The sequence below is a fragment of the Schistocerca serialis genome, chromosome 7, assembly GCF_023864345.2.
Source record: "Schistocerca serialis cubense isolate TAMUIC-IGC-003099 chromosome 7, iqSchSeri2.2, whole genome shotgun sequence".
Lineage (NCBI taxonomy): Eukaryota > Metazoa > Arthropoda > Insecta > Orthoptera > Acrididae > Schistocerca > Schistocerca serialis.
In genome coordinates this window covers 113,694,571-113,707,897 of record NC_064644.1, presented here as the reverse complement: position 1 = coordinate 113,707,897, position 13,327 = coordinate 113,694,571, and the positions used below count along the sequence as shown (strand labels likewise).

Below are 13,327 nucleotides of genomic sequence, written 5' to 3'. Positions count from 1 at the left end.
CCCAGTGATAGGTTCAACTCCTGTGGAGGAGGAGTGATTAAAACTGTAAATAACACGATAATACCCAATGAGGCTAGTACAGATTCCGAATGCGAAATAATTTTGGGTGAAGATAACTGTTAAAGGTGGAGTAAACATGGATATCGATTGCTTTTATAGACAGACTGCCTCAGAAGCAGTAGTGGCGGAAAATTTAGGGAAAACTTAAGATTTTGAGTAAACTTCCTGGTTATAATATTAGAAGCAGATTTCAACTTACGAGCTATGGACAGGAATGTTATAATCATTGGGGGTGGGGGACAGTGAATCATGTGAAATTCTTCTCAATGCCTCATCCGAAAATTATCTCGAACAGCTAATCAGAGAACCGAATCGTGAAGGTAACACCTTAGATCTGCTGGTAACCAGCAGGTCCGAATGAAAACTACTATAAATAGGAATGTAAATAAATAGGAAGATATTTCTGGATAGCTAGTGCTAGAAACAATGGATTTCTGTTTACCTGAGCGGTCAACATGAAACATTCATCTTCAGGACTGTACGTTGAGCGTAAACAAACTTCAAAAAAATTACACACTGCGTCTTACAAATACATATTCGGAGAAAAAATTGTGGGGGATGGCAAAGCCCCACCGTGGTTCGACAACCGTGTTTGAAAGCTGCTCAGAGTGCCGTAACCTCACAAACTAAACGAAATCAAAAGTAGCGTAAGGAGAGCCGTGCGTCAAACACTCGACGAATTCTAAAGTAAAATTGTCCAACGATCTAACAGAAAACCCTAAGAAGATTTGGCCTTAAGTTAAATCAGTAAATGACCGAAGGCCATGTGTCCATACTCTGTGACCATACTGACGTCGAAACTAAGGATGACAGAGAGAAGGAAGAGGTATTATATGCATTTTTTACATAAGTTTCACTAGGGATTATCATATCGTGGCACATACATCAAAATGACCTATATCGAAATAAAGGATCACAGCATATAAAATCAGCTGAAATGGCTGAAAAGGGGAAAAGCCACTGTATATTACGGGACACCAGTGCTGTTCTACATAGAATATGCGAAAGAATTCGCTTCCCTTCCAACAGCAGTGTAACGCAGGTCACTGGAGGAGCGAAACGTTCCTAGTGGTAGGGAAAAGGAGCAGGTCATTACCGTTTTCAAGAAGGGTAGCCGAACATACGCAAAAAACTATAGGTCTGTATCAGTGACGTCGGTATGTTGTAGGATTGTGGAACATGTTTTCCCCTCGCGTATTATGACTTTTCCGGAGACAGAAAAAACCCCTCCGTAGGAATCCAGAGGGGTTCCAAGCGCTTCGTTCGTCCATGAGACCCAGAAAGCATTATACATCGTCACCTAGGTTGACGCCATGTTCCTTGACTTTCGGTAGGCGTTCGACAAATTTCCGCACTGCCTTCTAATGAATAAAATACTGTACTGAATGTCAAATAAGCTGTGTGGTTGGATTGAAATGTTTCTAGCAAACAAAACACTGTATGCCATTCTTAATGAAGAGAGATATCAAGATGTAAAAGTAAATTCCGTCTCACTCCAAGGAAGTGTACTAGGACCATTGATTTTCACAATATGTATATAAATGACGTTGTGGAAAGAATGAGAAGTTTCATGATGCTTTTCGTGATAATGTGAGGCACACAGTGATAAAATGGCTTGGAGTATATGTATGGTGTGATTCAAAGTTGAAAGAGCTCAAGAAACCAATCGCAGGTAAGGCAGATGCCAGAGATACATTGGAAGACTCTGGATGAAAAGATGACACCTGTGCACGATAAAATGTTTTTGTATTGTCTGAATCTACAACAACATGAGAGTTAAAACTGTCTGTTACCCTAATGCGATAATAAGTAGCTAGAATAACAGGTAGATCATTTCCCGTTGTCATCCCCCAACCTATAATTACGTGTAATCTCTGTCTGCGTATTGTGTATGTGATAGCGACATGCAGTTACGCTGTATAGAGATGTGATCTTGTTGATTTAAGTGAAGAGAGAATGAAACACATGTCGAAACCTGGGCCCATCACTTACCTTACTCGTCTGTAATACCATACAGGGTCCATCTGCTTAACCTCTTCTGTCTGTCAGACACATCGTAGTTAAGAGTCTACCATGATCCCACTCGATGTGATGCCATAGAGTACTTCAGATACTGGGGAAGAACACTAGTAAAAATTTCGGGAATGGTCGGCCGGTGTGGCCGTGCGGTTCTAGGCGTTTCAGACTGGAACTGCGTGACCGCTACGGTCGCAGGTTCGAATCCTGCCTCGGCCATGGATGTGTGTGATGTCCTTAGGTTAGTTAGGTTTAAGTAGTTCTAAGTTCTAGGGGACTGATGACCACAGATGTTAAGTCCCATAGCGCTCAGAGCCATTTGAACATTCCGGGAATTCTTTACACCAGCTCAGCGTCACTACTTTCTACCATAACACTGACAACATAGAAGATTGGAGTTACTCAGCTTTAGGACGAGCTCTATTTATTCACCTTCATAATTTCACCTGTTATCACAGAAGCTAACACAGGTCGTATGACTAACATCTTCATAGATAATTAAAAAAATGTATACATACATGGGTTGAATAAAAAGTAGTAGCAACACAGCCATAACATGCTGGGCAGCACATGGCATGCCCGCTGTCTGTAGCTGATAGGTCAGTTGAAGTAGTGTAGATAGCGGAGACGGCTGGTTTTGAGTAAGTTGCAGTGTGTTCTGTGTGAAAGTGCGGAAGGCCACTATGTTTAGGAAACGCGATCAATGTGTGTGGATCCTGAGTGAAGCGGCGCGTTGTTGGGGCGCACCACAATGTTACTTTTGGGCTCTGCATCCCATCATCCTTCACGATGCCCCACGGCGAACCCCGTGCAAGAGCTTCTGCGTATGTGGGGATGGGAGGTACTGGAACATCAACCGTGCTCACCTGATATGAGTTAGTGCGATTACGAACTGTTCGTCAAAGTGAAGGAACCCCTACATGGTGCTACAACAAAACAGAAGACATCATCCGTGCCATAGAGCGGTCCTTGAGTGCCATCGAGAGAGGTGGATGCGCTGACTGTGTACAACAGCTTCCATCACAGTGCGGAAAGGTGATAGAGGTACGGGGCGACTACATTGAGGGTATGTAATACGGTGAAGGTCTGTCCGTAAAGTCTGATATGAAATGTAACAGTGTTGCCACAACGTTTTGTCCTGCCCATGTACGTTATTTATTCCTGGCACTGATTAACATTAAGAAATAAATAAATAAATAAATAATTAAAAATTCTAATCGTACAAAATACTAATGGTTCAACTGGCTCTGAGCACTATGGGACTTAACATCTGAGGTCACCAGTCCCCTAGAACTTACAACTACTTAAACATAACTAACCTAAGGACACCACACACATCCATGCCCGAGGCAGGATTCGAACCTGCGATCGTAGCGGTCGAGCGGTTCCAGACTGAAGCGCCAAGAACCGATCGGCCACAACGGCCGGCACAAAATACTAAAATACTGTCGAAACCGGTCACCAGAATAAATAAATTTGTGATCAAGACTCATTTTAATAGTAACTATTAGCAATAATATTGATCACTGTCTGCTCCCACGATGTATTCAAAAGTAACTAATGCTACTACTTTCTGCTATTACAAACTTACTATAAACGTCCAACCACAAACCCAGCTATTAATATTACCGTTGTTGAGGAGTTACAGGTCACTGTGAAGGTGACAGCGATCCAGTGTTCTGAAATTTTTATAAATGTCACAACAGTTAGTGATAGCAAATATTTGTTTCTTCAATTAACAGTTCGATAGCTTTGATCATATTCAGATTGATCTACATACAGAAGTATGCATATGTTATACAAATGTACCTAATTGTAGCCTATCAACTGTAATAAGCACTATCATAATATACGAAGACCGTAAAGTTAGCAAAAAATACTTGTCTTCATAAAGTTAGCAAAGAAAGAGATTAAAATATGTATCTATAATTGGTGTTCTGAGTTGTAGTCACGTCTTAGAAGGAAGCACTTGAGAATTCACGACATCAAAAAACAGCCCCAGTATGCCAATATCGATAATTTTTTAGAGGTGCATACGGGGTCTGAAGATGGCGTATAGAATTGCCAAAACTCGTAGCAAAAATAAAATAACTTTTTAACTTGTACTGCTGTTTGTTAAATATTTGCTTGTTAAATATTTGACGAGCCGCTGGCCCACGTCCACAATGTATCAACAGGGACAGTTGGTATTGTCACATGAAATCATGATAAGATAGTAACCTTACATGTCCCGTTAATTCGTGTCGTTGCTTGTATACCGTGCTTACAACACCGGTGCAATCAGGTGACGGGGCATGGCCGCTAGATGCCGTTGGCCAAACACAGTTCGCAACGGCTCGAAGCTAAAAATGCAATCGTTGACTACGCCCGCATACGACTAAACATAATACATAAATTGCAATTAAAATGAAGCTAGAGTTATAACAGGAGTCAAATGGAGATACCAGTTTAAATTCTGGAATGTAGCTGCAAATAAATGTATGTGCTGTTCGCAATACAGTTAAGTTATTCAGCACCTTGTCAAACGATAAAAAAGTCTCGGGCTTAGCGAGCATGCCAGAACCAGATGCGACTAACCGCTGGCGGCATGGAGTCAAGAGAGAATGAAAATGGGGAACTGAAGGATAAAACTAGTAATAAAATTAGTAAACGCTCCTAGGCTAAACGAAAGTATGTTCATGAACTACCGTAAATATTATAAAAGGTAATGCCTACAAGTAGTCTATAACTTGTCCAATAAACAAAATAGCGATTTGATATGCTTCTTTCAACATCTAGCGGCCACGACAGTCAGCTGTTTGCACTGCTGTTGTAGGCGCAGAATCCAAGCGACGACCTGACATTACGGGACGTGTCTGATTACTATTTTATCATTATTTTAATTCTTGTGACAATACCATTTATGGATACATATTTCAATAGCTTTGTCTGTTGACTTCATGAGCACAGTTAGGTTTTCCTAACTTTGCAATCTGTGTGTGTATTATGATACTGCTTATTCAAGTTGATAGCCTCTCATTAGGTACATTTTTATAACATATGCACACTTCTGTATATAGATAATCTGAAAATAACTAAAACACTCTAAATTGATAATTGAATTAGCAAATATTTGCGGTCAGTGACCGTTGTGCCATTAACAAAAACTGCTGTTGGTACTAAATTTCTTGTCCTGTTTCTTCGTTTATTGAATTTCCGGACTGCTTCTGGACTATCGTGCTTAGTGACTTTGGATGAAACCTTAAAGATGCCCATTTACCTTTATCATTTAGCTACAATATAGCAGGTCAGCAACTGGAAGCAATTAATTCCGTAAATTATCTGGGAGTAGGTATTAGGAGTGATTTAAAATGAATGATCATATAAAGTTGATCGTCGGTAAAGCAGATGCCAGACTGAGCTTCATTGGAAGAATCCTAAGGAAATGCAATCCGAAGACAAAGTAAGTAGGTTACAGTACGCTTGTTCGCCCACTGCTTGAATATTGCTCACCAATGTGGGATCCGTACCAGATAGGGTTGATAGATAGAGAAGATCCAACGGACAACAGCGCGCTTCATTACAGGATCATTTAGTAATCGCGAAAGCGTCACGGAGATGATAAACTCCAGTGGAAGACTCCCCATGAAAGACGCTCAGTAGCTCGGTACAGGGTTTTGTTGAAGTTTCGAGAACATACCTTCACCGAGGAGTCAAGCAATATATTGCTCCCTCCTACGTATATCTCGCGAAGAGACCATGAGGATAAAATCAGAGAGATAAGAGCCCACACAGAGGCATATCGACAATCTTTTTTTCCACGAACAGTACGAGACTGGAACAGAAGGGAGAACCGATAGAGGTACTCAAGGTACCCTCCGTCACACACCGTCAGATGGCTTGCGGAGTATGGATGTAGATGTAGAGTGAGGAGGCAACGTAGGTTTACACATGCCTGTCGCTGATATTTGTGGGGGTTGGAATGGGAAAGTGATGACATATAATTATAACTCTGGAACACTTGTAGCTATTTCAGCCAAATTTGATAAGAATGTGACTTACTGCATGAAAATACGCTACAGAATTAAGACAGTCATGACCTTGCGGGAGTGGGGTAGCAAACGTGACATTTTAGTGTGGCTTTGGGAATTGTGGAGAAATTTCATCCATATTTGCTGTATATGTGGTTTACTACACACGAAAAATTTGGGGTAAGACAACGTTGGCGCCTCTAACTGTAGGGATGTGGGTGGCAAGGTGGTGAAACGCACGCTCTACACTAGAGCACCTAGAGCAAGTTCATAAAACTTCATTTTCCCGAAAATAAAAATCATTCGTCAGCTGAAAAAAAATCCCTTTACCGTTTCCAACGGGTTAGTGTGTCATCAGAAATCTGATAGAGGCTTCTGAAGATGACAGTTTAATCTGTTAAAGCCGGTAAAGTGGAATTAAAATTTTTTGTGAAGCTGACGACTGATCTTTATTTTGATGAAAAGAATATGCGACGAAGTTGCAGAACTACTACTTTGAGCTAAATCAACAATCCGTGTACAAAACCCGACCTATTTTCTGGAAAACACACTGGCGTCAGGGTCAAGCCATTCCTAGCACAGCTGGGAGTGGAGCTCGAATAGACATTATTCTCGTATGTTAAAATTTTCGGAAACGATGTGAATCGGTCATTTTGATATTGCTAGACTAATTGATGACAGCTCCAGTAGCCCAATGGCAAGTGACCCATAAGGATGAGTGTGGGGGTGGAGTGGTGTGGGACAGGCAGAGATGACACGCAAAGGATATATATCAAATAATTTGAACCAACCTTGTGCCAGAGAGACTCCAAAACCAGGTAACTTGGCCTTTTGTGGAAAAGTGTTGTACAGATTAAGCTATCAAAGTGCGACTCACAACTCGCCTTCACGGCTCTACTTCCGCCAGTGCCTCATCTCCTACTTTACAATCTTGACAGAAGTTCTCCAGTATGCCTTGTGGGCTAGTGCTGCTGGAAGAAAGGATACTGCAGAGATATGGTAAACCAGAGTATCGAGGATTGTTTCCAGAATGAATTTTCGCTCTGCAGATGAATGTGTGTTCATCTGGAATCTCCGTGGCAGATCAAAACTGCTGGGAACCTCCACAGCGAATATCTCACATGTAGTGTCCAGGCTACTACGAAGTCTAGACTTCACCACCTTTGATATTCAGTTGGGGGGGGGAGGCTCATAAATGGTATCGTTCTACAAAACCGCTACAACACCACTAACGACGCGAAAGACACTGGGTGTTAAGCTTTCAAACAAAATACCCCAGCAAGGCTCCGAAAAACGTTTCATGGAATCTACGAGCTTAATATCCTTTGCTGTGAGAATGACAGTGCACAGACATTATTTGGATGGTTCATATATCAAGTAAATCCTCTGAGGAACTGTTGTTAATGTTGTTTAAGTTTAGGAGTTTATGTTGGTAATTATATGCGGGAAATGTGTCTTTGTGACCATGCTGTAGAGGGAAAATTCATTCGGTAATTTCTTCCATACTTGGTACACATATCACTTACTCTATGGTATCATCCTGAGGATTGGTCTGGCCCACCACCCGTGTGAGCAAATAGCTAATGGATCATTGTCTGACTGGTGACAGTTCCGATGATACGAGGGTCACTCCAAAAGAAATGCGCACTATTTTTTTTTAATCCATCTTTTATTCTACATGTTTGAAAGTTTTACAGTGTGTAGATACATCCTTTAGGAACAATATTTTCATTTCTCCACATAATTTCCATCCCTCTCAACTGCTTTACGCCATCTTGGAACCAGCGCCTGTATACCAGCACCGTAAAATTCTGGACCAGCCTGTTGGAGCCACTGTTTGGCAGCGTACACAAGGGAGTCATCATCTTCAAACCTTGTTCCACGACGAGAGTCTTTCAGTTTCCCAAAGAGATGAGTCACATGGTGCCAGGTCAGGACTGTAAGGCGGGTGTTTCAGTGTTGTCCATCCGAGTTTTGTGATCGCTTCCATGGTTTATTTGACTGACATGCGGCCATGCATTGTCGTGCAACAGCAAAAATCCTGCTTTTTCCGATGTGGTCGAACACGACTCAGTCGAGCTTGAAGTTTTGTCAGTGTCGTCACATATGCATCAGTATTTATGGTGGTTCCACTTGGCATGGTGTCCACAAGCAAGAGTCCTTCAGAATCGAAAAACACGGTAGCCATAACTTTTCCAGCAGAAGGTGTGTTTTGAATTTTTTTTTTTTCCTTGGGTGAATTTGCATGATGCCACTCCATTGATTCTCTCATCGTCTCTGGTGAAAAATGACAGAGCCATGTTTCATCACCTGTCACAATTCTTCTAAGAAATTCATCTCCACCATTCTCGTACTGTTCCAAAAGTTCGCTGCATACCGTTTTTCTTGTTTCTTTGTGAGCCACTGTCAACATCCTGGGAACCTTCCTGGCACAAACCTTTCTTAACGCCATCACTTTCAGTATTCTACAAATACTTCCTGCCCCTATCCCGACGTAGCGTGACAATTCGTGATGCGTGTCAGCAGTCACCAATTCGTTAACTCTCTGCACATTGTCTGGAGTGTGTGCAGTACGAGGCCTGCCGCTGCGAGGACAATCCTCAATATCGCCGTGCCCGCTTTCATCACGTAACCTGCTTGCCCACCGACTAATTGTACTGCGATCGACAGCAGCATCTCCATACACCTTTTTCAATCTCTTGTGGATGTTTCCAATGTCTCGTTTTCACAGCACAGGAATTCTTTGACAGCACGTTGCTTCTGACGAACGTAAAGTGTAGCAGCCATCTTGAAGACATGCTGTGATGGCGCCACTCACGGGAACAGGTTGAACTAAGTTTGAAAACAAGCGGGAAGGATATATATACAACCTGTAAAACTTTCACACGTGCAGAATGAAAACTGTATTTTTACAAAATACTGTGCATTTCTTTTGTAGTAATAGTGTGCATTTCTTTTGGAGTGACCCTCTTATTACACCACCTACTCGTTGGGTAGGGGAGGGAATCTGGCGACATAAAACTATTTACAGTGAAATGAACATCCTTAGCTGCTTACAGGCGTTGATATACGTCAACGGGGACAGATGAAAACGTGTGCCCCGACCGGGACTCGAACCCGGGATATCCTGCTTACATGGCAGACGCTCTATCCATCTTTTTTTTTTTTTTTTTTGTTTTTTTTTTTTCTTTTTTAATCTCATTTTGTTCGCTTTTGTTCGTTGTATCTGCTCGGGGCGGACGTCGTAAGACATCTGTTTAAGTTCGTTGTTGATCGATTAACTCAGTTTTTTTTTATTACAGAGGGCAGCTAACCCTCTGACCGAACACGCTGAGCTACCGTGCCGGCGTCCATCTGAGCCACCGAGGACACAGTGGATAGCGCGACTGCAGGGATTTATCTCTGGCACGCCTCCCGCGAAACCCACATTCTCAACATATTGTCCCGCACTACATTCGTAGTGCCCCCGCCCATTATACTCACTACTCGCGGCGCGTTGCCGATTCCGGTAAGAGTTTGGGCACTGTTTGTGCATTCGCACAGAAGAAGAAGATGGTCAAGTGGCCGGTGAGCCTTAACTATATATTTTACTAAGATGGTATCTGTTCTTTCGGACATGTCCGAAAGAACAGATACCATCGGTGACCAAGCAGCTCATTAGAATGAAATTACAATGAAATGAAACACCCTTAGCTGCTTACAGGCGTTGACATACGAGAGGCGTGCCAGAGATAAATCCCTGCAGTCGCGCTATCCACTGTGTCCTCGGTGGCTCAGATGGATAGAGCGTCTGCCATGTAAGCAGGATATCCCGGGTTCGAGTCCCGGTCGGGGCACACGTTTTCATCTGTCCCCGTTGACGTATGTCAAGGCCTGTAAGCAGCTAAGGGTGTTCATTTCATTGTAATTTCATTCTAATGAGCTGCTTGGTCACCGATGGTATCTGTTCTTTCGGACATGTCCGAAAGAACAGATACCATCTTAGTAAAATAAAAATATTTAACCAGACAATTGTGACTAATCAGGTAGTGAAGCCAATAAAAACACAACGTAGGCCTGATATCTCTGCCAGTAAGATTCGTTGTCCATGTGTTAAACCTTGTCCTGCCATTCTTCAGCGTCGATGGAAGCAAGCGCCAGCAAGTGCATCTGTGAACTGTTGCAGGTGGACGACGACGTGGTGCTCAACGTGCGCGCGCTGTCCCGCGTGCTGGCGGGGGCGGCGGAGCGGGGGTGGCCGCTGGTGGGGCGGCTGCTGCGCCGGCCTCCGCCCTTCCGCTCACCCAACCACAAGTGGTACGTGCCGCGCTGGTTGTACCCGGAGGACGCGCTGCCCGAGTACCTGTCGGGGCCCAGCTACGCCGTGGCGGGCTCGGCGCTGCGGCCGCTGCTGCGCGCCGCCCTAAAGACGCCCCTGCTGCCGCTGGAAGACGTCCTGACCACGGGCGTGGCCGCTGACACCGCAGGGCTGACGCGCTACGACGTGCCCGGCCTCGACGCCGTTCCGTCACCGCTCTGGCTGACCAGGCCGTGTCTGGCGCGCGCCTCGCTCTCCACGGGCAGCCTCACCGCCCACGAGATCCGCGCCATCTGGGACACCGTCTCCAGGCCGCCGGCCGGCCTCTGCTGGTTGCTCGACCGCCTCGGCATTATTGACCACGGACGTGAGTGGTGACGTCGGCCTCTGCAGCAGACGGGTCTTCCTCCGGTGATCGGTGTGCCCAAGTCCTGACCCCCCCCCCCCCCCCCCCAGATGACAGTCGATACAACTGTCACTTGCTGTGTTGACTCGTTGCTGAACTTCTCAAATTGAAATATCTAACTGTGTCTACAGCACTTGGGGTTAACCATCAGTGGTGCTATGCTGACTGCTGACCAATATAAGGATGGTCGATGTGGAACGTTGTAGCTGATGTAGGCCTCTGGAGCTGAGAGGTCTTCTTCTGGCGATCATTGAACTCCAGACTTGTGCTCCAGAAGATTGTTGGCAGTCGCTAGAACATGTAGTCACTCACTGCTGAACTCCTGAGATGTCAGTTTCCGAGTGCGTCTATAATGTTGCTCTGCTGGCTGCTCGACTAATTCGGGTCGTCGACTTGGGACTGAATTCTGCCGTTGACATCTGCATCAGCTGGTCCTCCTCCTGACCATCGGTGCACTGGAGCTCTGCCAATGGAATACAACCAACAATGTCCAGAGCATGCAGTATGCTCATTTGTTGCTGAACCCACGAGATGGTTATTTCTGATAGTACATACAGCGCTCGTTCTGATTAATTGATGGTGCAAGTTGCCTCCAGATCGTCGATGTGGACTATGAATTGTGACGTCGATCTGACGAGCAACTGGCTCTGGTATGCTGCACCTTAGTTCTGTTCCCCTAAAGACTGCTGACAGTGTCCAGAGCAAGCACTGTACAGATTGGTTGCTGAACTCGTCATATGGCAATTTCTGACGTTATCTATAGCACTTGGTGTGGTGACATGTCGATGATCAACGTTCATCCCCACAGACATCTCGTGTGACAGACTCGTTTTTCGTGAACTTCGAACACCTCGGAAGGCTACTTGTGACAGTGTTTACTGCTCTCACTTAGCTGATAATTTACTGTGGGTCCTCGATAACCACAGAAAAAAAGTATGCATCACTTGGTGTGCTAACTCGTTTACAGTGTATTTAAAGTGTGAAGACAGCTGCTCACAGGATATACAAAAGTAACTGTGTTTAAACTCTCCCTGTATTGGCTGGTATCTTGTGATCTCACGGCACTGAGACATCTTTAAAGTACGACTTGGCTCTTTATGACTCAGACAATATCTGGTGATTCAGTGTTCGCACAAATTTTACCCAACCTTGGTGTTCGTACTTAAGAGAGATTTTCACGTTTTCTTAACACGGACAGAAACAGAGTTGATGCCTTACTTGTGGATAGTTCTCTGCAGTGACTCTTTCTAGTAACATTTTTAAAAATAATATTTATCGTCTAATTGTTAAAGGTCAATTGATGAACAAATTTTTTTCAACACTTAATTTTTCACAATATCTGATCCTGATTGGTCAAGACAAGAAAATTGAAGCAGTGTATTGTTGCAACATATTTTTCTATTTATTGTTATTAATCATGATGAATTTCATTGATGTTTATCATAAATGTGAAGTGATAGTGTCGACGTTATGTTTTTCTGTGTGTTCTAGGTAACAATGTCTGCTCTTCGTTGTGGAGCAAAGCAAAAATAAACAATTAAAAATATTACAGTACCTCGTGCAAGTAATTTGCAAGTCCTTTCGAATGCACACTCACGTCGCGCGGGATTAGCCGAGCGGTCTGAGGTGCTGCAGTCATAGACTGTGCGGCTGGTCCCCGCGGAGGTTAGAGTCATCCATCGGGCATGGGCTTGTGTGTTTGTCCTTAGGATAATTTAGGTTAAGTAGTGTGTAAGCTTAGGGACTGATGACCATAGCAGTTAAGTCCCATATGATTTCACACACACACTTTTTTTGTACACTCACGGGAAAGAATCGCAATACCACGAAGGAGCTCTGCTACACAAACGAAATTTGGCAGGCATTTTTCTACATCTCACAGACGACGCCTCTTCAGATTTCGCGCCAGTCGCACAAGACTGCCGCTAGTAGCGCCACTGTGAGGATAGAAATAAAGTTTGCTATAAATACAGGCTGTAACGGTCGTGAGCGTTATTCACCGTCGAGACAGGACGTGGTGAAATGATTTCAGTCAAGAATGCCTTTTAGGTGACAAAGACGCCATTAGCAACAACTCACGGAGTCCGAACGTGGTGGTTTAATAGGGCTACGAGGAGCTACATGTTCCTTCTACGATGTTGCAGACAGACTGGGCATTAATAGCAACTGTACAAGACTGCTGGCTGCTGGCTGTGCTGGGCACGAGAAGACCGGGCTCCGGACGGGCACGTGGCACTGCCGACGAGAGGGAAGAGCATCGTGTTAGGCGCGTGGCTCTGGTGCATCATACTGCTTCTGCAGCAGCAAACTGGGCACCAATTGGCACCACAGTGACACAACGAAACGTTACAAATGGGTTTCTTCAAGGACAGCTCTGAGCCAGACACCTTTTAGCGTGTGTTCCACTGCCACCAACGCACCACCATTTGGTACTTCAGTGGTGTCAAGCGAGAGCTCATTGGAGAGCAGAGTGCAGTTATATTGTGTTTACTGATGAAAAGTGGTTCTGTCTCGGTGCCAGTGATGATGGCCGCTTGT

At 44.2% G+C, this 13,327-nt stretch overlaps 1 protein-coding gene and 1 non-coding gene across 2 annotated transcripts in view; both read left to right on the top strand.

Moving 5' to 3' along the window:
* The window catches only part of LOC126412578 (beta-1,3-galactosyltransferase 5-like), a 242,578-nt gene extending 230,252 nt beyond the window's left edge, over positions 1 to 12,326 (top strand). The window contains exon 4 of the mRNA XM_050082228.1: positions 10,252 to 12,326. Within this exon, the coding sequence (XP_049938185.1) occupies positions 10,252 to 10,761 (510 nt within the window). The 3' untranslated portion in view covers positions 10,762 to 12,326. The remainder of the gene's footprint in view (positions 1 to 10,251) is intronic.
* Positions 9,849 to 9,922, top strand: Trnat-ugu (transfer RNA threonine (anticodon UGU)). Its single transcript has one exon. It is a non-coding gene; the product is annotated as a tRNA-Thr (tRNA).
* Positions 12,327 to 13,327: the final 1,001 nt, after the last annotated feature.